The sequence below is a fragment of the Lepus europaeus genome, chromosome 8, assembly GCF_033115175.1.
Source record: "Lepus europaeus isolate LE1 chromosome 8, mLepTim1.pri, whole genome shotgun sequence".
Taxonomy (NCBI): Eukaryota; Metazoa; Chordata; class Mammalia; order Lagomorpha; family Leporidae; genus Lepus; species Lepus europaeus.
In genome coordinates this window covers 88,627,495-88,652,155 of record NC_084834.1, presented here as the reverse complement: position 1 = coordinate 88,652,155, position 24,661 = coordinate 88,627,495, and the positions used below count along the sequence as shown (strand labels likewise).

The 24,661-nt window shown below is 43.0% G+C and overlaps 1 protein-coding gene across 4 annotated transcripts in view; it reads right to left on the bottom strand.

The window, feature by feature from the left end:
• FAM13A (family with sequence similarity 13 member A) overlaps positions 1–24,661 on the bottom strand; it is a 359,592-nt gene that overhangs the window by 270,870 nt on the left and 64,061 nt on the right. For all 4 annotated transcript variants that reach the window (XM_062199865.1, XM_062199863.1, XM_062199866.1 and 1 more), the window contains one exon: positions 4,290–4,467. In XM_062199865.1, coding sequence (XP_062055849.1) covers positions 4,290–4,467 — 178 coding nt within the window. The remainder of the gene's footprint in view (positions 1–4,289; positions 4,468–24,661) is intronic.

Sequence of the window (24,661 nt, the reverse complement as noted above, 5' to 3'; positions counted from 1 at the left end):
GTGGGGTCCTGGTTAGAGATCAAAGGATACTTTTGTGACAAATAGGAATATTTGAATACGAAATATCCTCATGATTTGATGAACTGTCAATTTTCTTATGTGCAGCAAGTATATTATTAAGTAGCAAAGGTCCTTATATTTAAGAAATGCAAGATTAAGTATTTAACAGTGAAATAGCTGGGATTTGTAACTTATTTTCAAAAAGCTTACATGCAGAGATAAAAAGTATATTTTATCTAGTTAATAAGAGAATCTATGATCAAACTGTTCTTTCAAATTTTATGACTAAACTTTCACATGAGAAAAAGTTTAAAAAGCAACCAGGATCTGATAAATTAATAAACATAAAAGTAGAAATTAATGAAACAGACAAATGTTAAATCGATTTATTCAATAAAATTAACAGATTCTTTAATAACAACAAATAGACAAAAAACTTGACTATTCTGATCAAGATAAGTAATGAAAAGATGAAACTAACATCAGGAAAGATAAAAGATGTAATGACAGATGAGAAATTTTAAAAATTTAAAATAACTCTTGTTTAACCTTATACCACATACATTTCCAAAGCTACATGAAATGGTATCTTCTCATAAATGGAATTTACTAAAGTACTAAAATTAGCTTAAGCTATGGTTAATCACATGGAATCAATAAAATTCCATGGAAGAAATTGAAAAGCTATCAAATCTACCCTCCAAAAAGACATCAGATGCAGATGGCTCAATGGACAGGATATTTATGATGTGTAAATTATTACAGAATATAGAAAACTGCAAAAAACTTTCTAACTTGTTTTAGGAGGTAACCATAATCCTGGTACCACAGTGAACCAGGTCATAATTTTTTTTTTTTTTTTTTGATAGGCAGAGTTAGACAGGAAGAGAGAGAGACAGAGAGAAAGGTCTTCCTTCCATCGGTTCACCCCCGAAATGGCCGCTACGGTCGGTGAGCTGCGCCAATCCAAAGCCAGGAGCCAGGTGCTTCCTCCTGGCCTCCCATGCGGGTGCGGGGCCTAAGCACTTGGGCCATCCTCCTCTGCCCTCCCGGGCCACAGCAGAGAGCTGGACTGGAAGAGGAGCAACCGGGACAGAATCCGGGGTGCTGGCACCGCAAGTGGAGGATTAGCCTAGTGAGTCGCGGCGCTGGCCATTTTTTTTTTTTTTTTAAGATTTATTTATTTATTTGAAAGGCAGAGTTACAGAGAAGCAGAGAGAGAGAGAAAGAGAAAGAGAGAGAGGACTTCCATCCACTGGTTCACTCTCCAAATGATGGCAATGGCCAGAGCTGGGCCAATCTGAAGCCAGGAGCTTCTTTCAGGTCTCCCACATGGGTGCAGGGGCCCAAGCACTTGGACCATTTTCCAATGCTTTCCCAGGACATAGGAGAGAACTGGATTGGAAGTGGTATAGCTAGGACTCCAACTGGCACCCACATGGGATGTCAGCATTGCAAGCAGCAGCTTTAGCTGCTATGTCACAGTGTCAGCCCCTCAGTTCATAATTTTATAACTATATATCAAATACTTTGACATACATGCACATCTTTAAAATTAACTGAGCAAATATATAACTGTTCAGTGCCTGGTGGAACCGTGCCTGGCATACAGATAGCACTGCATCAAAACCAACGCTGCTTCTTCCTTACAACTAAGGCTACAAGTATCCTTTCCCTTGCTTGTTAGTGCTTCACGGGGAAAGAATGCCACGTGAGTGGCAGCTCCCCATTAGTCACCTTTATGATGCTTGTGGATGACGTGTGGCCACTGGAACTGCAATGTCTAGTTTCCCTTGACCTAGATGAGGAACTCTCATCACAAAATAAATCGCTTCCTTATCTCTAGGACCCAGTCAGGTTAATGAGACAGCGAGAGCTCAGTAAACACCGCCTGTGTTAACCACCCTCTGCTTCCCTGAGAAAGTCCCTGCTGTGATTCCTATAGCCCTAAGTTTGGAAGAGTTCATTAGCAGATCACAACAACTGAATGCGCTGAAAGCTACCAAACTTCACACACACAAGTGACTAAAATGGTGTATTTTGTTATGATAAAAAAAATTTAAACCATACTATTTAGTAAAACCTGTAGTAAAAACTCTTTACTTATTGACATTCTGATTCATTTATTGAAGGTTACCAAAAGTTCTGGATCAAGCCTAATTGCATAAATAAGCAATGAGGCGTAATTTGTGTTTGAAGATTATTAGATAAGCATTCTATTTACAAATTCATCTTTACCTATTCCAGAACCTAGGGTTTCAAAATTATAGAGTAGTTTTCTAATTACACCATTATTTGTTTACTTAGAGGTCACAAAGCACTGTGGCACAGGTTAAGTCACTTAATGGGATACCTGCATTCCATATCAAAGTGCCTGAGATCACCCTGGCTCCGTTTATTTTTTAATATTTATTTGAAAGCCTGAGTTATGGAGAGAGCAGGGGGAAGACACACGAGAGAGAGAGAGGTCTTCCATCTGTTAGTTCACTGCTCAAATGGCTGAGAGAGCTGTAGCTGGGCCAGTCCAAAGCCAGGAGCTTCCTCCAGATCTCCCCCATGGGTACAGGGGCCCAAGTACTTGGGCCATCATCTGCTGCTTTCCCAGGCACATTAGCAGGTAGTTGGATCAGATGTAGAGCAGCCAGAACTCAAACTGGCACCCACATGGAATATCAGCATCATAGGCAGCAGCTTTACCCACTACAGCACAACACCAGTCCCCTAGCTCTGTTTCTGATCCAGCTCCCTGCTAACACACACCCTTGGAGGCAACACATGATGGCTCAAGTACTTGAGTGGTCTCTACCACTCACAAGGGAGACTCAGATGGAGCTCCTGCCTCCAGCCTGGCTCAATTCTAGCTATTACAGGCATCTGGGGAGTGAACCAGTGATGAAAAGTATGTGTGTGTATGTAACTATTACCCCCCTATGAAAATTTTTAAAAAATTTATAAAAAGAACAAATATAGACTTTTCACTATTACAGAGCTACTGAACAATATAAGAAATTACTGGACTCTGTATTTGAGATGTTTAATCATGAGACCGTGACATGTCCTATGAAATACCATTTCCTCAAAATGAACATTACTAAAGTTACAAACAGTACAGTCAGTAAGATAGAACTTCTCCCACGCTAGGCTGTGAACGACCCGGATCTATAAGGCTAGCAGAACCCATCCTTAGTCATTCTCAGAAAGCAACACTAGTTCTGGGCAATTGAATGAGCCTGAAGATTAATGGAGTGGAGACGTAGATACATTACCAACAACCAAAACAACAACAAAGGCAGGAATTTCTGGGACCTTGTATGAGTCTCTCAGTGTCTGTATGTCAGTCTGTCTCTCCCTATAACCAGAAGGAACATTTTTGGTATCAGAGGGGATTAACCTGAGAGTTAAAAGCTGGATTGTAAAGATCATGTTTCTTGCAACACCAACTGAAGAGCTTTACAGAGTAACAGGGAGAGAGAAATAGAAGTTTTACGAAAGTTCTGGTGCTTAGGGACATAGCAGTGACCAAAGCAGACTAGCTCATTTCTAGAAAATAAATAGAAGGAGCTGGGGTTACATTTTTCTTGGACAGGCAATTGAGCTTTATCATTATTAACAAATTACTCACTATAGCTTACTCCTCCCTTTTCTGCTGATCAACATTTCAGATTTTTTTTTTTTTTTTTTTTGACAGGCAGAGTGGACAGTGAGAGAGAGACAGAGAGAAAGGTCTTCCTTTTGCCGTTGGTTCACCCTCCAATGGCCGCCGCGGCCAGCGCACCGCGCTGTTCCGATGGCAGGAGCCAGGTGCTTATCCTGGTCTCCCCTGGGGTGCAGGGCCCAAACACTTGGGCCATCCTCCATTGCACTCCCTGGCCACAGCAGAGAGCTGGCCTGGAAGAGGGGCAACCGGGACAGGATCGGTGCCCCGACCGGGACTAGAACCCGGTGTGCCAGCGCCGCAAGGCAGAGGATTAGCCTGTTGAGCCACGGCGCCGGCCAAACATTTCAGATTTCTATAAAGGCCCTTTCAGTACAAAATAAAACTTGGTTCCACAATCTGAGTGAGGTTATTTTAATGATTATGAACTGTGGTTTCCTACAAAGGCTTACTGGCCTTCCTCAAAACTGGGATGGCAGCAATGCGAAAACACCCAAAGGCAGGATGGAACTCCTTTGGCTTAAGCTGGATTACTTTTCAGGCTGAAATACATTCCTGGATCCCAGCAATGTCAGACAGCAGTCAACGGAAAAGCAGACACGAGGATGTTGGCGGCAACATTCCACGAACTTACTGAAAGCAATTTGGCCCGAAGACGGTGGCGAGATTGTGGACGTTCATGCGGTTCTGCGCGTGGTGTTGGGCCACTCGCCTTAGGAAGTGGCAGAGGTACTTGAGGAGGCAGTAGTGGGGCTCTGGCAGCTCCTTCAGTAGGTCTCGCAAGCTGCTCTCCTGGGTTTCACTCCTGCCACCTGGAAGAAGAAAAGAACAAGAAGTGCTCTCAGTCATATTTCACAGGTCTAAGTCAGCCTAACTTTTTATCCAGAAAAAAAAAATTCCTTGGAGACTGTGCTAGACCTTGAGCACCTGACATTTATTTTTATGTTTTTATTTATTATGTTAAGGAATTACTCAAGAAATCCTAAAAATCTTGAGTTCCATTTAGGGTATAAATGGGTTTATGTTTCAATTTTGTGGTTTCTTGCACCCAAATTAAGAAAATGGTAAATTTGTGATCAATAGCAGGCTCTTCTGATAATGGCATCAGGTTGTCAACAAGAACTCTTTCGGTTGAATAAAATTCAATGGCAGAGGCCTTCCAGGATCATTGTGGAACACTAAACTTAGCCTCAGGACACTGTGCACAGAGATAAAAGGAGAAAATGTCAGATTCCTACACTTTTTAATCTTTGTAAAAAAAAAAAATTATTTGATAGGCAAAGTGACAGAGAGGGCAGGAGAGAGACAGAGAGAGATCTCCTACCCTCTGGTTCATTCCCCAAATGGCCGCAATGGCTGGGGCTAGCTCAGGCTGAAGCCAGGAACTTGGAACTCTTCCCAGGTCTCCCACATGGGTACAGAGGTCCAAGTATTTGGACCATCTTCAGCATCTTTCTGAGGCATATTAGCAGGGACCTGGACCAGAGGTGGAGAAGCCAGGATTCCAACCAGCACTCATGAGATGCAGGTTGCAGGGTCCTTAGCTGGTTATGCTCCAACATGGGCCCTAACATTTTAATCTGAAAAAGGACTCTCTTCTTGGTCCAAGCCCAGTCAGGCCAAAATCTACTTGGAGATCTTTTTCATCTTGATCCTGTTTGGGGCATATCTTCAACAGTCTATCCTTGGCATCATAAATAACAGTGTCAATTGTTAAATCAACAACGGGAGTCACTGTGCACTTGCTCCCCATGTGGGATCTCTGTCCTTAATGTGTTGTACTATTTGAATTAACGGTAAAACTACTACTCAAACAGTACTTTATACTTTGTGTGTCTGTGTGGGTGCAAACTGTTGAAATCTTTACTTATTATATACTAAGTTGATTTTCTGTATATAAAGATAATTAAAAATGAATCTTAATGAAGAATGGGATGGGAGAGGAGTAGGAGATGGGATGGTTTGTGGGTGGGAGGGTGGTTATGGGGGGAAAACTGCTATAATCCGAAAGCTGTACTTTGGAAATTTATATTTATTAAATAAAAGTTTTTTTTAAAAAAGTCTATCTATGGGGCATAGCTTCAAAATGTTAGAAGAATCCTGCAAAGTCATTTTAGCCAGAACGTCCCCCCTTGATATATGACCAAATCATTCACACTCCCCCAGCAGCCACCTCAGCCCACCTCTAGGCAGGACCCTGCTGGGTCAGCCTGGCCCCACACCCCTTGCCCCTGGTGTTTCTCTTAGTCATTCCCATCCACTGAATGGCCCCACCCCACTCTGCTCCCCACTACATTCCAAGCAGAGCCCATTCCTCTCCCCTACTACAAAACCCCACTGTGGGAGGCCCTCTGACTATCACAAACATCCCAAATTCAGTGGGCCTTGCCACTCTCCAACAAGTATGAATATGCAAAATGTGCTCACTGCCAAACATGGCCTACATATGCCCATTCATGCACAGCTATCACTCTCTGCAGCTCAATCACCTGTGGTCAACTGTGGTCCCAAATATGATATGAATAATTCCAGAAAGAATTCATATTTGACACAACTTTTACTATTGTATAATACTCTCATTGCTCTATATTGTTACTCTTGTGGTTAATATCGGGCTGTGCCTACCTATAAATTAGACTTTATAATAGATATGCATGTAGATGAAAAACATAGTACAAGGTACTTCAAAAAGTTCACAGGAAAAGGAATGAAGGGAGAAATTATTTTGGTGCAAGCATTTTGAAACCCATACCCATGAGTAGACATAAGGTTCAATACACCTGGAGGTTTCAGGCATCCACTGGGGGTCATGAACCAGCCCCCACAGATAAGGGGGCACTTGCATAGTTCAGAATTCCCTATGTGACTCTCATACAAAAGCTCAATACTTAGCCAAAAATTCACACTAAGCTCACCTCAGTTTTCTGGATTGCTTTTGCCAAGGCTTAAATAAAGTTACTAACTTAAGTTTAATTTGTAGTTCTGTACCAGACAGCAAATTTTTAATAGCGAACAGTTGAGGCGGAGAGTCACAACCTATCCCTTTAACAGATGCCTAAGAGATTGAAGTCTAATCCAATGATAATTAATACACAAATCAGATGCCTTAGATAAGCCGGCTTTAGCAGTCAAATGAATAAGAAACAGAAGTGAGGCAAATGAGATACAAAGGAAGAGGATTAGTTAGTGTTGCAAAACACAGCACAACGTGGTGCCATGGCAGGAAGTAAGAATACAGAACACATGCAGAGAGTCATGCACAGTGACCTGAGTGTCTACAGAGCACAGGCTGAGGATTCACTTCCTGGGTGGGGATGCCAGCTCCATGCCCCACCACCTACATGACTCAGCGGCACTGCTGATGATGACATCATTTTCCACTGCACTATGAGTATAACTGGCAGGAAAGTAAAAGAAATGGAAACCAGAAGGATTAAAAACCCACTGAAGACTATCCATTTCTCATGTCTTTAAATTAAAAAAGTATATGAATCAAGAGAAAATATAATTTTGCCTTTTCTCAATGGTGACTGATTCAAAGTGGGTCTGCTTGCTTTCACAGTGTGTAATCTGTTTAAAACTGTGATCCAGGGGTGGATATTTGGCACAGTGGTTAAAGTGATGCTTGGGATGCCACATCCTCTATCAGAGTGCTTCCTGCTGATGTGCCCCCTGGATGGCAGCAGGCAATGGCTCAAGTCCTTGCGTCCCTACCACCCACAAGGGAGACTCAGACTGCGTCCCAGACTTCTGACTTTGGCCTGGCTCAGCCCCAGCAGTTGCAGGTATTTGACGGAATAAGTCAGTGGAGAGAAGATCTCTCTCAAGTAAATAAATTTGTGACCTAATGCCCAGCACTTCAAGCTACAAGCAATGGCATACCAACGGTCTCGAAATGGGCTTCTTGGAAATGACTTTGAAATGAAACCCCAACCCCTAAGGCAGGCCGTATGGGAAGCTTCCAGATCAAGTAAGACAAATATTCAAGATAGCTATGAATTTGCAACAATATCTTTGAAAAAGCAGTACTTTTATCATTTGCTTCCAATTTCTGAAATGCAATAAACAATATTTCTAGGAAAAAAATAATGGGAAGGGAGATGGACATACACGTTTCAAGCTTAACAAAATGACACAAAATCCTTTACAACATCAATGGAAGAGTCACTATTCACATGTTCTCAGCAGACAAAAGTCACTGAGGAAGAAATGTATTGCTTCTGCCTCCTTCTACCCAAGTTATTTACATATCCTGTGTTAGAAGATGGGTTCATGGGGTCCCCCACTGGGCAAGGATTTGGGGATCTTTATCGGCGGCTCTGACAGCAGTTCATTCATACTTGAACCTCAAATATTTATAATTTACTTCCTGAATCCTTGTTCAAAGATACTGACAGCCCACTTAACACCTTAATTTATTAGCATGACATTTCTGACCTCATTTCTTACATACTGCAAATACATAATTTGTACTACAGTTACAGGTATGTGTGGTAAACACCACCATTACTGCCAGGCTGCAGCGTTCCGTACAAATGATTTGCTTTGTGTGAGAACAGTAATGGCTCAACATCTTCAGAGGAAGCTTGTGGAAGAACGTGCAAGGTGCCACAAAATGGAGGCAGTGGTGCTAAAAATGTGCTTCTTAAGGGCTAGTGTTGTGGCATAGCAGGTTAAGCCACTGCCTGAGACTATGCATGCCACATGGGCGCCAGTTCAAGTCTCAGTTGGTCCATGTCTGATCCAGTTCTCTGGTAATGTGCCTGGGAAAGCAGTAGAAATGCTTTGGCCCCGGAACCCACATGGGAAACCTGGATGAAGCTCCTGGCTTCAGCCCTGGCTGTTGCGGCCATTTGGGGAGTGAATCAGTGAATGGAACCTCTCTCTCTCTCTGTGTGTGTGTGCGTATGCGTGTGCGTGCGTGCGTGTGTGTCTCCCTCTCTTTGTAAGTCTGCTTTTCAAATAAATACAACTAAGTCTTTACAAATAAATAAATGTGCTTATTAGAAAATGTCTTCTGACATTTGCAAGAAAAAAAGTTCACGAATCAGGTTGAAGATCTCTTACCCAAAGTGCTTGATATCCTAAATGTTTCAGATTCAGAATTTAATATTGGGGGGGGGGGTGAGCGCTGTGGTACAGTGGTTTATTTATTTTTATTTATTTATTTATTTTTTATTTTTTGACAGGCAGAGTGGAGAGTGAGAGAGAGAGACAGAGAGAAAGGTCTTCCTTTGCCGTTGGTTCACCCTCCAATGGCCGCCTTGGCTGGCCCGCTGCAGCCGGCACATCGCGCTGATCCGATGGCAGGAGCCAGGTGTTTATCCTGGTCTCCCATGTGGGTGCAGGGCCCAAGCACTTGGGCCATCCTCCACTGCACTCCCTGGCCATAGCAGAGAGCTGGCCTGGAAGAGGAGCAACCGGGACAGAATCCGGTGCCCCTACCGGGACTAGAACCCGGTGTGCCGGCGCCGCCAGGCAGAGGATTAGCCTGTTGAGCCAGGTACAGTGGTTTAAAGCCACAACCTATAGCACCTGCATCCCAAACAGGTACTGGTTCGAGTCGCTGCTGCTCTATTTCCAATCTAGCTCCCTACTAATGAGCCTGGAAAAACATCAGAGGACAGCCTAAGTCTTTGGGGCCCTGAAACCATATGGGAGACCTCGAAGAAGCTCCTGGCTCCTGACTTCATATCAGCCCAGCTCCAGCTGTTGCAACCATTTGGAGAATGAACCAGTGGATAGAAAATCTTTTTATCTCCCTTTTTATATGCTCTAAAAAAAATTAAATGATTTTTTGAATATGTACATAAATGAGATATCTTGAGGGAGGGACTCAAGACTAAAACCCAAATCCATTTATTTTTGGAAACCCTCATACACGTAGCCTAAGGATAATTTTATATAGTATTTTCAGTTCACCTGTGCTTTGGCTGTGACCCATCTATGGCAATAGGCATGAAATTTTCCATGATGAGCTCCATCAAGTTGGAGCTCAAAAATTTCATATTTTAAAGCATTTTGGATTTCAAATCTTTGGATTGGGGATGCTCAACCTATAGTGACTTTATTATGGCTTGCATTGTTTTTTGATTTGCTTTTACCTGAATACAATAAATAAGGCCTCATTCATTCATTCATTCATGTTCTTGTCTTTATATTGAAAATAACGATTGCTTCAAGGTCTCACAATGTTATTTTAAAAAAGACTTAGCAATGCTTCTATTTTGGTGTATTATACACTATGGTATGATGGTTATTGAATACATCCTGTGTGTCTCAAACACCAGGGATACAGCACTGCACAAATCAAACTCCATACTTTTAGCAACATACTCTTAAGCGAGGCATAGACAGGCATTAATCAATAAATGGTGATATATATGTACACAAAGTCCCTGAGTCCTGTGAAGAAAGATATGACAGGGAAGTAAAGAGTGATGCCAGGGTGCGAGATGTTATTCGCCCTTCAGGATCAGGGAAGGCCCCTCTGACACCCTACGACCGAGCAGAGCTAAGGGGAAGAGGAAGTGTGTGCCAGGCAGAGGAACGGGCACACGTGTACCCACGGTCACGAGGGGGAGGCCAGTCATGTGCTGGTGACCAGGCGATAGTGCAGACAGGCAAAGCACAAACCGTGACACTTTTGTTAGATGCCATGGTCTCGCTCTCTACTTTTTCCCGGGGTAAGGGTTCAAGTGGTGGGGAGATAAAATCTGATTTAAGAGCCACTTCAGATACTGTGCCAGGTCTAGACTGCAGGAGGCACGGTTGAAAGCAGGAAGACTAGGAGGGGATGAAAGAGCCCAGAAGAGAGACTGGTGCTTGGATGGACTGCACAAAGGCGAGTGGTAGGAACAGGTGGGTTCTGGATATAGTCTGCACGTGTCCTTTTTGTTTTACACATGAAAGTGGTCTTACACATGAAAAATACAGGTATGAAATGTTCATCAGCAAATGAGTGATTACTCCAAGCCAGGCACCATTTGAAGCTTTGGGATACATCAATATACAAACAGAAATGCCTACACGCATGGGGCAGGAGAGACATTAAGTAGTAAATCAAGTAACATGCTGGAGGAACTCTGGTGAGGGCTGGTAGTTGTGAGTATAAGCAGGACTGTCAAGAAGGCCTTACTGAGAATGTATTCTGTAAGTACAGTTGAACATCCACAAATTGGCAATGTAAGCTCTTTCAAAGCTGGAAGCTGGGGTACAGGTTCAAGTCTCAGCGGCTCTACTTCCAATCCAGCTCCCTGCTAATGCACCTGGGAAAGCAGTGGAAGATGGCCCAAGTGACTGGGGCCCTGTCACCCACATAGAAAACCCAGATGGAGTTGTAGGCTCCTGGCTTTGGCTTGGCCCAAAGCCAGCTGTTGCAGCCATTTGATGAGTAAACCAGTGGATGGAAGATGTTTCTCTCTCTCTCCCTCTAACTTTTCAAGTAAGTAAGTGAGGAAGGGAGGGAGGAAGAGGGAGAGGGAGAGGGAGAGGGAAGAAGGGAGGGAAGGGAAGGGGAGAGGGAGAGAGAGAGGGAGAGGGAAGGGGAGAGGGAAGGGGAGAGGGAAGGGGAGAGGGAAGGGGAGAGGGAAGGGGAGAGGGAAGGGGAGAGGGAAAGGGAGAGGGAAAGGGAGAGGGAAGCTGGAGGCTGAGTTTTAACCATCTTTTAAATCCCCAGTGTCTTGTATATAAATGGTGATCAGGAAATCACTTTAATAGAATGACCCACAGTTTTAAGGCACACAGTAAGACACACTAGCATAGGAATAAAGGAACATATATTCTTCAAATATATTCTAAAGAACTGTGGAATGAGGTCACCTACAGAACTAGCTGGGTTGGGTGTTATGAAGGAACCACGTTACCAACAGCATTTAACAGCAAGAAAAGAGCCATTTGGCTGACACAGGTTAAGGACATTCAGCAATGAACTTCCCCACACAGACCTCAGAAACAGAAGGAAACTGCACCCCTGCAGATCAACGGATGCATTTTAAGTGCTTTAACTTGGCCATTTTTTCTAGAATTCCATTGGAATAAAAATTAGAATAACGTGATAATTCCTGAGTCCAAATGTTTTAGTAAAATTTTGCAGATGGCAACAATGACTCATAAAGGAAAGTCACCATTTCCTGGAACAACACTCTTCTTGAACTCCTTTCTCCACTCATGAAAATTGTCCTTCCAAATTCTTCCAGGCTGCATGAATGCTTTCTTTTGTTGTAGGCTAACTTTGGCCCATTACTCAATCTCAAATATACAACAAGCATAGTGAATGTAGTGTGCAGAGAAATCTACTTAGCACTTGAAGGCCATAAATACTTTTGTGCCAGGTTAAGTAGCAAACATTGAACCATGTGACAAATATTTGCTACTATTATAAAAAGATTAGGCTCATACTGGCATGCTGTACCTGTATCACAGAATAGCATCTAACTCTCATCCTGACATTTATCCTAGTGCTTGTCAATCACCTGCCTTGATTATCCTATGCCTGTGGAGTTACACTACACTTTTAATCTTAGCCTCAGGGAGAAAGAAAAAATAATCAACAACTGGCAAAATTGCTAATCTCTATCATGATACAGCTTAGAGCCTTGAGAAGGTCAACCATTTAAACAGCCAAAATATTTATCCTCATGGGGACAGACTGATGGAAGTAATTCCCACCCTCCCCCACCCCCTTCATTGAGTCTTACCAAAGGATTTATGAAAACTCAGATAACACAATGAGCTGTGGCAGACACTGCAGATGGAGAGAGGTCACAAGACTGAAAAAACTGGCCGGTTCTAGAAGTTCGCAAGCCAGAGAGGCAACAGGGACCTTTGCCTTACAACTGCACAGAACTGAATTCTGCCAATAACATGAGTGAGTTAGGGAGAGCCCAGCCTGACTGTCACCTTGATTTTGGCCTTGAGAGAACTGGAGTGGAACACTCAGCTGAGCCTACCTGCTTCTCATCCATACAACTGTGAGATGATAATCGGTATCATTTTAAGCCACTAAGTTCATGATAAGCAGTATCATTCAGGCAGAAATAGGAACCTACCACAGGTCCCGTTAGAGCCAAATAGACTGAAACAGGGAAATTATGAAACTTTTCCCTGTTCACACAGCCACCAAATAGCTGAGCTGCCATTCAGATCCAAGCTGTCTGGCCTCACAGCCATACTGCTACCTGCATATTCTTTCACAGTTAGCTGTTAGTATAGTAGTATTACGTCTACACAGCATCTAGCACTGTGAGACAGGTAGATACCTACGAAATCCTTGAGTAGTAGGGGATAAGAAGCTTTTTTTCCCCAAAGAGAAAGAGACAGTGAAAGAGAGAGAAAGAGAAGAGGAGAGAGTTCTACCATCTGCTGGTTCACTCCCCAAATGCCCACAACAGCTGGATGTTGTGCAAGGCCAGAGACAGGACTCTGGAACTCAATCTAGGTTGCCTACGTGGGTGGCATAAACCCGGCTACTTGAGCCATCACCACTACTTTCCAGGGTGCACAGTAACAGGAACCTGTACTCAGAAGCAGAGCTGGGACTTGAACCTCAGCACTTCTACATGGGATGTGGATGTCCCCAGCAGTGTCCTAACTACTGAGCCAAATACCCACCCCTGTAGTGGGCATCTCTCAGGTCCTGGGGGACATCATTTTAATAAAAGCCAAAAAAGTGTTTGGGCAAAAATGTTCTACTAGCAACATGAGAATAAGCAAAACACAAATTCTATTGGTTTCTAAATATGTATTCACAGCAGAATGGGGGGACAATAATGAAATGTCGGCGAACCTGATCAGACTGGGTTTTGCCTCTGCTTTTCACGTCCGGGGTGAACTCATTCCCTCAGAGTGATAAGACACAGAAACAACAAAATCCACGGAACCAATGTTTTCCTATGCAAAAAGTTAGCTTCGTACAGACCTCTCACAACCTGTGACAAAGTTCTCAAAAGCCCCACAAGTATTTCTCCAAGGACGGCACGATAAAGCGACTAATAAAAATTAATAAGTAACAGTCTATTCTTAACCATCATTAATGAAACTATAAACCTTCTGATTAGATCTGCAAGGCACAGACGTATATTCACTGCCAAATGAGCCCATATTTACACGGAAACTCCTGCTTCCAGGAAGGTCGTGTTTGAGCAAGAGCAGAGGCCAGCATGAAGAACAAAGATTCAACAGACACTTGACCTGTCAGTCCCATAACCAAAAACAAACTCCTGAGGATACAAAAACAGCAGCAAATCAAGTTTGTTTTGTAGCTATCTCCTGAATGCTTGTCATTGGGGAATGGTGGCATAAATGAAAATATTTAAGACAAATGTGCAACAACCCACTTGTATTTCAAAACTGGGAGCTCGTATCTAGGTTAGATGTTAAACACAAGCATTTAACAGCTGAACAAACTGCTTGTGGGAGAAAGCAAGCACACAGGAGAGTGAGAAAAGCAATCATGGCACACAGGCAGGGGCGCCTCCCACAATACAATATCCCAACTAATAAAACTTGGCTTTATCCATAAATCTAGTGTTATATTAAGTGGGCAAGGTACAGCTCCTGTGCACATTCAGTGGAAATCATATTATCACCACTTCTTTTCTAGGCACCACCGATTAAATGCTCAGCTGGAAGGGGTCTGTAAGTGAATCTGGTGTCATATGAGCTCAATTATCAAGTGCAGAGTTATTGATGTCTATTCCATTTGTCCCCCCTTTTTTCTCTTAAGGGCTTCACATGGTTTATGGACTCAAGTATAAAAGACTGATTATTTCTGTGAGTTCAGAACAGCAGGTGTTCAGAACACAGCTGAACACGGTTAGGGCCGAGCTACAGGAGGTTAGCAACGTAATCATCTGGCATCCCTTCAACTTGATAGTCTTGAAACAACCATTCAGTATTTACTTCACATGGGCTGATGCTATTAACACAAGTTGCCTACTTTTCATTATGATTTATTTATTTGAAAAGCAGAGTTACAAAGATGGAGGGAAAGGTGAGAGGGTGAGAGAGAGAGGGAGAGGGAAAGGTGAGAGGGTGAGAGAGAGAGGGAGAGGGAAAGGTGAGAGGGTGAGAGAGGGAGAGGGAGAGGGAGAGGGAGAGGGAGGGGGAGGGGGAGGGGGAGGGGGAGGGGGAGGGGGAGGGGGAGGGGGAGAGGGAGAGGGAGAGGGAGAGGGAGAGGGAGAGGGAGAGGGAGAGGGAGAATCTCTCATCCGCTGGTTCACTCCACAAATGACTGCAACACCAGGGGCTGGGCCAGCTCCAATCCAGGAGCTTAGAACTTTACCACATCTCCTACGTGGGTGGCAGGGCCCTAACTATGTGAGACATCTTCCATTGCTTACTCAGGTGCATCAGCAGGGAGCTGGATTGCAAGTGCAGCAGCTGGGCCTCAAACGAGTGCTCATATGGGATGTTGGCATCACAGGTGGTAGCTAAACCCATTGAGCCACAACTCTGGCCCCAAGCTGTCTACTCTAACTCATTTGTTGGCTGAACTGTCATCTTCTCTCTCGGCTCAACCAAATAAGATGCCTCTTCCATAAAAGCATTAGGGAAAAGGTGAAGAATTTCCTGAGAACATTACCCAGGTCCCAAGTCATTCTAAAATCCCTAGTAGACATTATCATCTTGACTTTGGGGCTGCTGGATCTCTCTTTCTTCTTTAAGCTCATAATTCTTCTATTATAAAATCCTACTGCATTTACTATAAAGATGGCTAAAATAAAAAGACAAGAATAGATGATGGCACAATATAGAGAAATTAAATACTTTCATTCATTGCTGGTGAGGACGTAAAATAGCACAGCTACTTTGGAAAATATTTCCTCAAAATGCTAAACATGTCAAAGTTACCATACAATCCAGCAATTCTACTCCAAAGTAGTTAACAGAAATCAAAATAGATGCCCAAACACTTATACACACACGTTCATAACAGCAAAACAGTAGCAACATCTCAAATGTTGTTTCGAGCAGGTGAATGGATAAATAAAATACAAGCACTCAGGTGCCACATGACAGAATACTAGCCTGCTACAAACAAGAATGAAGTTCTGGCTGCAACACGGATGAGCCTTCGAACATTATGCTGGGTCAAAGAAACCCCTGACAAAAGACCACAGACTGCAAGATGCCATTTTGTGAAAAGTACATAAAAGGCAAATCTATACAGACAGGATGTAACGTTTGCCTGGGCAGAAGTGGTGGGAAGCAAGAGTGGGAGGAGGGGCATGACTGCTAATGGAAACAGGGCTTTTTTTGGTGTCCTAAAGATGTTCTAAAATTAGGCAGTGGTGATGGTTACACTATGAATATACTAAAAATCATGGAACTATATACTTTACCAGGTCAATTTTATGTTAGGTAATTTGTATCTCAATAAACCTGTTAAAAAGAAGTTCTGTTGGCTTAAAAAGCAAGCATGGGAAAAAAGTCAGAGAACACCTTTCAGATAAGTCTATCATCTTTTCTCCTCATAGCCCATTAAAACAACAATAAAAGAATTACTCACCAGTACGTTCACATGCTCACATATACACACGCACTCACTCGCTCAAAGACGTGTTTCAAGACACATTAGCTGCTCTTACATACGACAACTTTGTTCAGGAATGCCTTTTCTTTCCAAGCCTGCATAACCCCACCCTCTATACTACCTCACAAAGTTGAAGGCCACAAGAAGGGAAATAAAGATGAAAACATGGACTCAGCCAAGAAAAAACCATCTCATCATCAGGGCCTACGACTTGAGAGGTCATGAGGGGATTACAGATGCAGGGGTTCCCCGTCACATGGATCTAGATGAAGGCAGACCAACTGGGATGCTGCCAAAACGTCAGAAGTCACACATGGGAACCTGGGCGTCCTGGCACCACCTTTTCCATTGATTCCAGCAGTGGGTTTGAACATCTGACAGGTACCTTGGCTGACACGTAGACACCAACCTTTTAATTCTGCTCTAGGTTTAGGTCTTTACCTAGAAGAAAAGAATAGTTTATATATGGGGCACTGCCTATAGGAAACCTAAAAGATGCACATTGAAAATGGAAATAGCTAAACCTTGGCATTTAATACAATGATTCTATTTTTCATAGGAAAATAAATCTATGAGGGTTGAATAATTTCAAAAGAAATGAAACTTCTCAGCAAGATGGAATTAACCTAGGAAATGAAACAAGTCATAGACTTTCTACTTTGTATGGAGCTTCTGCTGGCTAAGGAATGACACTGTTTGATAAGTAGAATTCAGCTAACATTTGCAAGACACAGTTACATTTGCAAGGCAAAACCACTCAGCTCCAAACATTACAAATGACATCCTGACAGTATAGACAAAAGACAGGTTTAATTCCAAGTTACCTAAGGAGTTCCTCACAGAATGAAGAAAACTAGAACCAAAGGCTCACGCACAAGTCAATTCATTAGATTTCTTTGCAATTTGCCATTGTACTGACTTGAAGGACCCTATTCCTAAGGTGTTTTTCTTAAGAAAACCTGTCTAAATCATCAAATGCTCATATGCTACAACTCACAGGCACTTAGTTTTCACGTCTTGTTTGTACAGATGCCATTACAAAATTCCATCCCATTTAAAATCAAGTATCTGGGATAAAAAAAAAAGCAAGAGAGAATTTTCATTTAAAGAGACAGATTGATCATAGGCGTCTGTCTCATCTTCTCAAGCCTCCACTGAAATAAATGTAAAATATGTTTAAAAAACATAAACACCCGAGGGCCAGAAAAGAAAAAGAACAGCAGAGAAGACAGAAATAGATGAGATTTCAGGAGACATTTGGAAGTGGATGCAAGAGACAGAAAACAGACTGTTCCCCAGGCTGCCAGGCACAGGGAGCCCTGCCACACTCGGGCACCCAGGCAAGCAGGCTGGCAGGTGGGGTGCTGAGGCTTGGTCTCTGGGTACAATCAAAGCACTCCCAAACACCTGAGGAAGCTAAGGGCTAGGTGAGGAATACAGCAGTAAACAGCAGCAGTGAACGCTGCTAAGAAAGAAGGAACCCACTAGCAAGGACCCTTCCCACCTCCCTCCCACTCTGCTCTTCAGGAGCGCAGTTGCTGCACAAGCTGACATCTGGGGGTCCCCAGATGAAATGCTGCGTTCCCCCTTTCTGCTCTCTAGTTCTCCTAAGGAGCACACCAGCAGACAAGCCCCCAGACCCACTTAGGATGCTATTCTGAAAACGGCCAAGAATCACTGCATACTTGAGTAAAGGGAAACAAAGCAAAGCTCCCAGATAACACAGAGGGAAGACAAGAAAAAGTTAACTCTCACTAGCATCGTCAGAAAAAAAATGAGACCAGAACCCTCTAAAGCAGGGCTTTGAAAAGCAGGAAGAATATTTTGGTTATTAAAAAGACAAAAGCTGAAAATGTTTTAAAAGCCTGGAAAATGTGAAGACATGTCACCGAAAACATAGAATTAAAATAGCTTTGGGATAGGCATTTGATGCAATGGCAGAGGCTAAGATGCGGCTTGAGATACCCACATCCCATAGCAGAATGCAGGGTTTGAGTCCCGGCTCCTCTGCTTCCAACCAGCTTCCTGACAATGGGAGGTAGCAGCTGGTGGCTCAGGTACTTGGGTCCTTGCCACCACATGAGACTAGGATTGAGCTCCAAGCTCCTAGTTTCAGCCTGGACTAGCCCTGGCTAATGTAGGCATTTGGGGAGTGAACCAGCAGACAGATCTGTCTCTCTGCCTTTCAAATAAAATGAAAATAATAATTTTAAAAAGATAGTTTGAAAATATTTTAAAACTAATATAGAAAAATGAATACAGGAAAAATTTCAAGACCAAAAAGACAGGATGTTCCAAAGTGAAGGGCTGAATGAGTGAGCACAATGAATAAGAAACTCCAGAAAGGGACCAGCACTGTGGCATAGTAAGCCAAGCCTCCATCTGTGGTGCCGGCATCCCATATCGGCACCGGTTTGTGTCCTGGCTGCTCCACTTCCGATCCAGCTCTCTGCTATGGCCTGGGAAAGCAGAAGATGGCCCAAGCCCTAGGGCCCCTGCACCCACGTGGGAGACCCAGAAGAAGCTCCTGATCAGCCCAGCTCTGGCCATTGCGACAATTTGGGAGTGAACCAGCAAACTGAAGACCTTTCTCTCTGTCTCGCCCTCTATCTGTAATTCTACCTCTCAAATAAATAAAATCTTAGAGAGGGGGAGAGAGACAGACTGACTCCAGGGAAAGAAAGTGCAACAAAGGAGCTCTCTGATGACACCTGCAACAGACCCAGTTGGGAGCACAAGGAAGATGCGTCCAAAGAGGAACCTCTCCAGAAATGCATCATCTGATAATGCTGACAAAGGTTAACAGTGGATTTGTTGGAGCAGTTTGAATTTAAAAAGAAAACCTGCAGATAGATTTATGGAAAATTATGTGAGAAAAAATAAGACAAATATTAACATCAGCAAATACACTTCACATGTGTACACACTTACAGTCCTAACAAGTCAAACATTAATTATGAATGGGACTAGAACTGTTATAACAATGTTGGAAGAAATTGTTTGAACTAAGTGACAGTGTTAACAGAGCTAACTGCACATATTTTATGAGAAGTGATGAGATGATGTCTGAAATTTAGCAATCAACAACTAACACTATAAGGCTATTATTAAATGGAAGCAAACACACAAAGCAACAGCTAAACCAGTTAAAATTGATTTTCTCTGGGAAAGATGTAAGACCTGCCAAAGGTATAGAAGGAGTCTGCTATTTAATTTTGCTTTAAAGATTTGTTTATTTGAAAGGAAGAGTTAGAGGGTAGAGAGAGGTCTTCCATCTACTGATTCACTCCTAAAATGGCTGCAACTGCCAAAGCTGAGCTGATCAAGAGCCAGGAGCCAGGTCCCACAGGTAGGGCAGAGGTCCAAGGACTTGGGCCATTTTCACTGCTTTCCAAGGTGCATTAGCAGGGAGCTGGATCAGAACAGGAACAGCAGAAACTGGAACCGGCACCCATATGGGATGCCAGCACTGTAGGCAGCAGCTTTACCCACTATGACACAGTACCACTTTTCTTTATGAAGTTTTCTGATTTTTTAAACTTTTATTTAATAAATATAAATTTCCAAAGTACAACTTTTGGATTATAGCGGCTTCCCCCCCCCCATAATCACCCACCCACCTGCAACCATCCCATCTCTCACTCCCTTTCCCATCCCATTCTTCATCAAGATTCATTTTCAATTCTCTTTATATACAGAAGATCAATTTAGTATATACTAAGTAAAGATTTCAACAGTTTGCACCCACACAGAAACACAAAGTATAAAGTACTGTTTGAGTACTAGTTATTCCATTAATTCACATAGTACAACACATTGAGGACAGAGATCCTACACGGGGAGCAGGTGCACAGTGACTCCTGTTGATTTAACAATTGACACTGTTATTTATGACGTCAGCAAACACCGAGGCTCTTGTCATGAGCTGCCAAGGCTGTGGAAGCCTCTTGAGTTCGCCAACTCCAATTTTATTTAGACAAGGCCACAATTAAAGTGGAAGTTCTCTCCTCCCTTCAGAGAAAGGTACCCCCTTTGATGGCCCATTCTTTCCACTGGGATCTCACTCAGAGATCTTTCACTTTGGGGGAAAAAAAAATGAACTGAGTCTTTTGGCTTTCCATGCCTGATATATTCTCCTGGGCTTTTTAGCCAGATCCGACTGCCTTAAGGGCTGATTCTGAGGCCAGAGTGCTGTTTAGGACATCTGCCATTCTATGAGTCTGCTGTGTAGCTGTGTATCCCGCTGGATCATTCTCTACTTTTTAACACTATCAGTTAGTATTAGCAGACACTAGTCTTGTTTATGTGATCCCTTTGACTCTTAATCCTATCAGTATGATCAATTGTGAACTGAAACTGATCACTTTGACTAGTGAGATGGCACTGGTAGATGCCACCTTGATGGGACTGAATTGGAATCCTCTGGCACATTTCTAACTCCAGCATTTGGGGCAAGTCCGATTGAGCATGTCCCAGATTGTCCATCTCCTCCCGCTCCTTTTCCCACTCTTTTATTTAACAGGGATCACTTTTCAGTTTAAATTTAACACCTAAGAATAATTGTGTGTTAATTACAGAGTTCAACCAATGGTATCAAGTAGAACAAAATAATACTAAAAGGAATAAAGTAGTAAGTTGTTCCTTGAGAGTCAGGACAAGGGCTGATCAAGTCTTTGTTTCTCATCATGTCCATTTTACTTCAACAGGTTTTCTTTTTGGTGCTCGGTTAGTTGTCACTGATCAGGGAGAACATATGATATTTGTCCCATTGGGACTGGCTTATTTCACTCAGCATGATGTTTTCCAGATTCCTCCATTTTGTTGTAAATGACTTGATTTCATTGTTTTTTGACTGCTGTATAGTATTCTATAGAGTATATATCCCATAATTTCTTTATCCAGTCTTCTGTTGATGGGCATTTAGGTTGATTCCAGGTCTTAGCTATTGTGAATTGAGCTGAAATAAACATTGAGGTGCAGACAGCTCTTTTATTTGCCAATTTAATTTCCTCTGGGTAAATTCCAAGGAGTGGGATGGCTGGGTTGTATGGTAGGGTTATATTCAGATTTCTGAGGAATCTCCAGACTGACTTCCACAGTGGCTTAACCACTTTGCATTCCCACCAACAGTGGGTTAGTGTCCCTTTTTCCCCACATCCTCTCCAGCATCTGTTGTTGGTAGATTTCTGTATGTAAGCCATTCTAACCGGGCTGAGGTGAAACGTCATTGTGGTTTTGATTTGCATTTCCCTGATTGCTAGTGATCCTAAACATTTTTTCATGTGTCTGTTGGCCATTTGGATTTCCTCTTTTGAAAAATGTCTATTGAGGTCCTTGGCCCATCTCTTAAGTGGGTTGTTTGTTTTGATGTTGTGGAGTTTCTTGATCTCTTTGTAGATTCTGATTATTAATCCTTTATTAGCTGCAGAGTTTGTAAATATTTTTCCCATTCTGTCGGTTGCCTCTTCACTGTTTCTTTTGCAGTACAGGATGCCTTCACCTCAATTTAACAATTGAAAAGCAATTTGTCAAGCATTGATATAATGCCATAATATAAACAGCCTTTTTGCTACATATAACATGCAATATTATAGTTGCAGACTTAAACTTTCATTGAATGTAGCTAAGAAAATAAAAATTATTGAGAATTGGTAGTCAACTTCCCAAAGAATTTATGGAAGTTTGATAACAGAAATTGCCCATACCCCACATTCAAACACCCTGTGTTATGTCCCCCATTCTTCTTCTGGCAGTTTGTCTGCATGATGCTTTAACAATGGGTTTGACATGTTTCTCAAGTCCCTGCTTTTTAGGAAATGGCTACACCTGTGTACAGGGAGCCCAATGCAGAGAGCTCTGCATGGCACACAACCTTGGCACGTGCACAGGGAGGAATATCCAGCTGGTAGAACCAAAAAGGCCAGGGAACCCCCAGAACTGAGGTACACTGGAGCCCTTTCATGAGTGACAAGTCCTTTACACAAGGAATTCCAGAATTAAAAATCCAACTTGTCGCGCTGGCCCAATCCCAGCCCCTCCAGTGCAGACTTGCCTCCCAGAAGTTCTGCGCATTCCAGCTTTTCAGGCCCCCAGCTGAAGAGGCAGATTCAAGTTGTGTCTTCGTCCTCCTTGCTGGACAGCAATAAAGCCTTCTCTTCTCAAAAGACCAGCACTGTGCAGTGTGACTTGGAGCAGGGGGCAAGGAACCTGTCTTGCTTCAGAGTCTTTCTATCTGATGATATTTATGAAGTCAGCCAACAGCCAAATTTCAAGTCAGATTCCAACTAGTTTGGCAAAAGTGTCAAAGTTTTCATATTTAAATTGAAGTCCATTTTTTTCCCGTTTCCTTTGTCCATCACAATCATCAGGCAGGTAAGTGCAACCCTTGAAATATTTTAAAAGGAAACCGGAACAGGGAAGGAGTAAGCTTGAGAACAGAGCAATGGAGAGAATCACACTGAATGTTTCATCTTATAACAGACACGGAGGATGAGGATGCACTAGGACACAGGTAGGGAGAGGAGACTGGATTAGAACTGTGGAGCCCTTGTCTCCTCCGGAGAGATGATGATTTAGGAATTGGCCTGCAGTGTGACTTGACTTCTATGGTTTTGCAGTTTCCCAGGTAGTTCCTGAGGCTGAGAAGCACTAGCTTAGCATTTGTCTCATCTCCATTCTGTGACTGGCGCTGCTCTAAGCACCTTATGGACAAATTCTTGCAATATCTATAATAACCTCAGGAAGTAGACACTAATGTTATCTATGTTTAACAGGGATACTACGTGTGATGGTTTAAAAACGACCACAAAGGTTGGCACACCTCCTTTCAAAAGACAGAACCCAGGTCCCCTCCTCTTGAATATCCACTCCCAAAAAAACAGAACATATGGAGTGGTGCTGTTTGATTGCTGGGCCCAAGTCATAAAAAGGACAGTTGCCATCTCTTTCAAATTGCACATTCTGGGAGATGCTGGCTACCAAGTTCTGAGAACACTCAAGCATCCACCACTCGGGTGAGAGGACCCGAGGCCTCTCACTCACAGCCTGCAGGGAATCCCAGCCAGGTGAAACATCTGCTGGGAAAGCCAATTCTCCAGTCCATGCAAGCCATCAGATAACCACAGCCCTGGTTATGTCCTAGACACCAATGTCCTGAGACCCTGAATCACTTAAAGCAAAGTTGAATTCTTAATACACAGACACTGCGAGAAAACAAACGCTTATTGTTTCAAACCAGTAAATTTGGGGGTAACTGCTATTTAGCAAAAGACAACAAATGCACTAAAACACAAAACACAAAAGTATTCAGTAACTTGCCCATACTATTGCAGCTAGTCAGAATGGGGGCTGGCGCTGTGGTGCAGCGGGTTAACGCCCTGGCCTGAAGCGCTGGCATCCCATGTGGGCACCAGTTCAAGACCCGGCTGCTCTACTTCTGACCCAGTTCTCTGCAATGGCCTGGGAAAGCAGCAGAGAATGGCCCAAGTCCTTGGGCCTCTGCACCTGCGTGGGAGACCCAGAAGAAGCTCCTGGCTCCTTGCCCCACTTCGGATCCAGCTTCATGCTAATGTGTCTTGAGAGGTATCAGATGATGGCCCAAGTGCTTAGGCCCCAGTCACCCACATTAGGAGGCCTGAATGGAGTTCTGGGCCTGTAGTTTCAGTGCAGCCCAGCCCTGCCTGTTTGCATTTGGAAGTAAACGAGCAGATGAAAGATCTGTCTCTCTTACTCACTTGCTTACGTACCTTCTCCCTCTCTCTTTATCTTTCAAGTAGATGAAAAAGTAAGTAAACATTTTTTTTAACTTTTTAAAAAGATTTATTTATTTATTTATTTAAAAGGCAGAGTGATAAGGAGAGAGGGACAGAGAGAAATCGATCTTCCACTCACTGGTTCCCTCCCCAGATGGCCACAACAGCCCGGTCTGGGCCAAGGCTGAAGTCGGGAGCCAGGAACTCCATCCAGGTCTCCTTCATGGTGACAGGAACCTAAGTACTTGGCTCACCATCAGCTGCCTTCCCAGGCATGTTAGCATGGAGCTGGATCAGAAATGGAACAGCAGCTGGACTCAAACTGGCACTCATATGGGATGCCAGCATTGCAGCAGGCAGATTAACCCACTGTACCACAATGCTGGCCTCAATAAACATTTTTTAAAACAGAAAATAAGTGATAAAAGTAAAATATCTGTTAGATATCAATCGAAACAGTAGAAATCACTTAATAGCACCTATTAACACTAAAAAGAATACAAGCAGAATCTCAAGCAGAACCAATACTAAAACACACATAGAAAGTGATCTGTGCAAAGAAAGTACACCTTAGTACCATTTCCCTCCCAATTATCATTTATCTTAGACTAATTCTTATTTCTAGCCTGGCAAGTCATTAAAGATTTCCAAGAAAAAAAATCAATTCTGTAGTAATGATTTTTGACCCAGAAACTAATTAACATCCCACTGCAGGCTTTT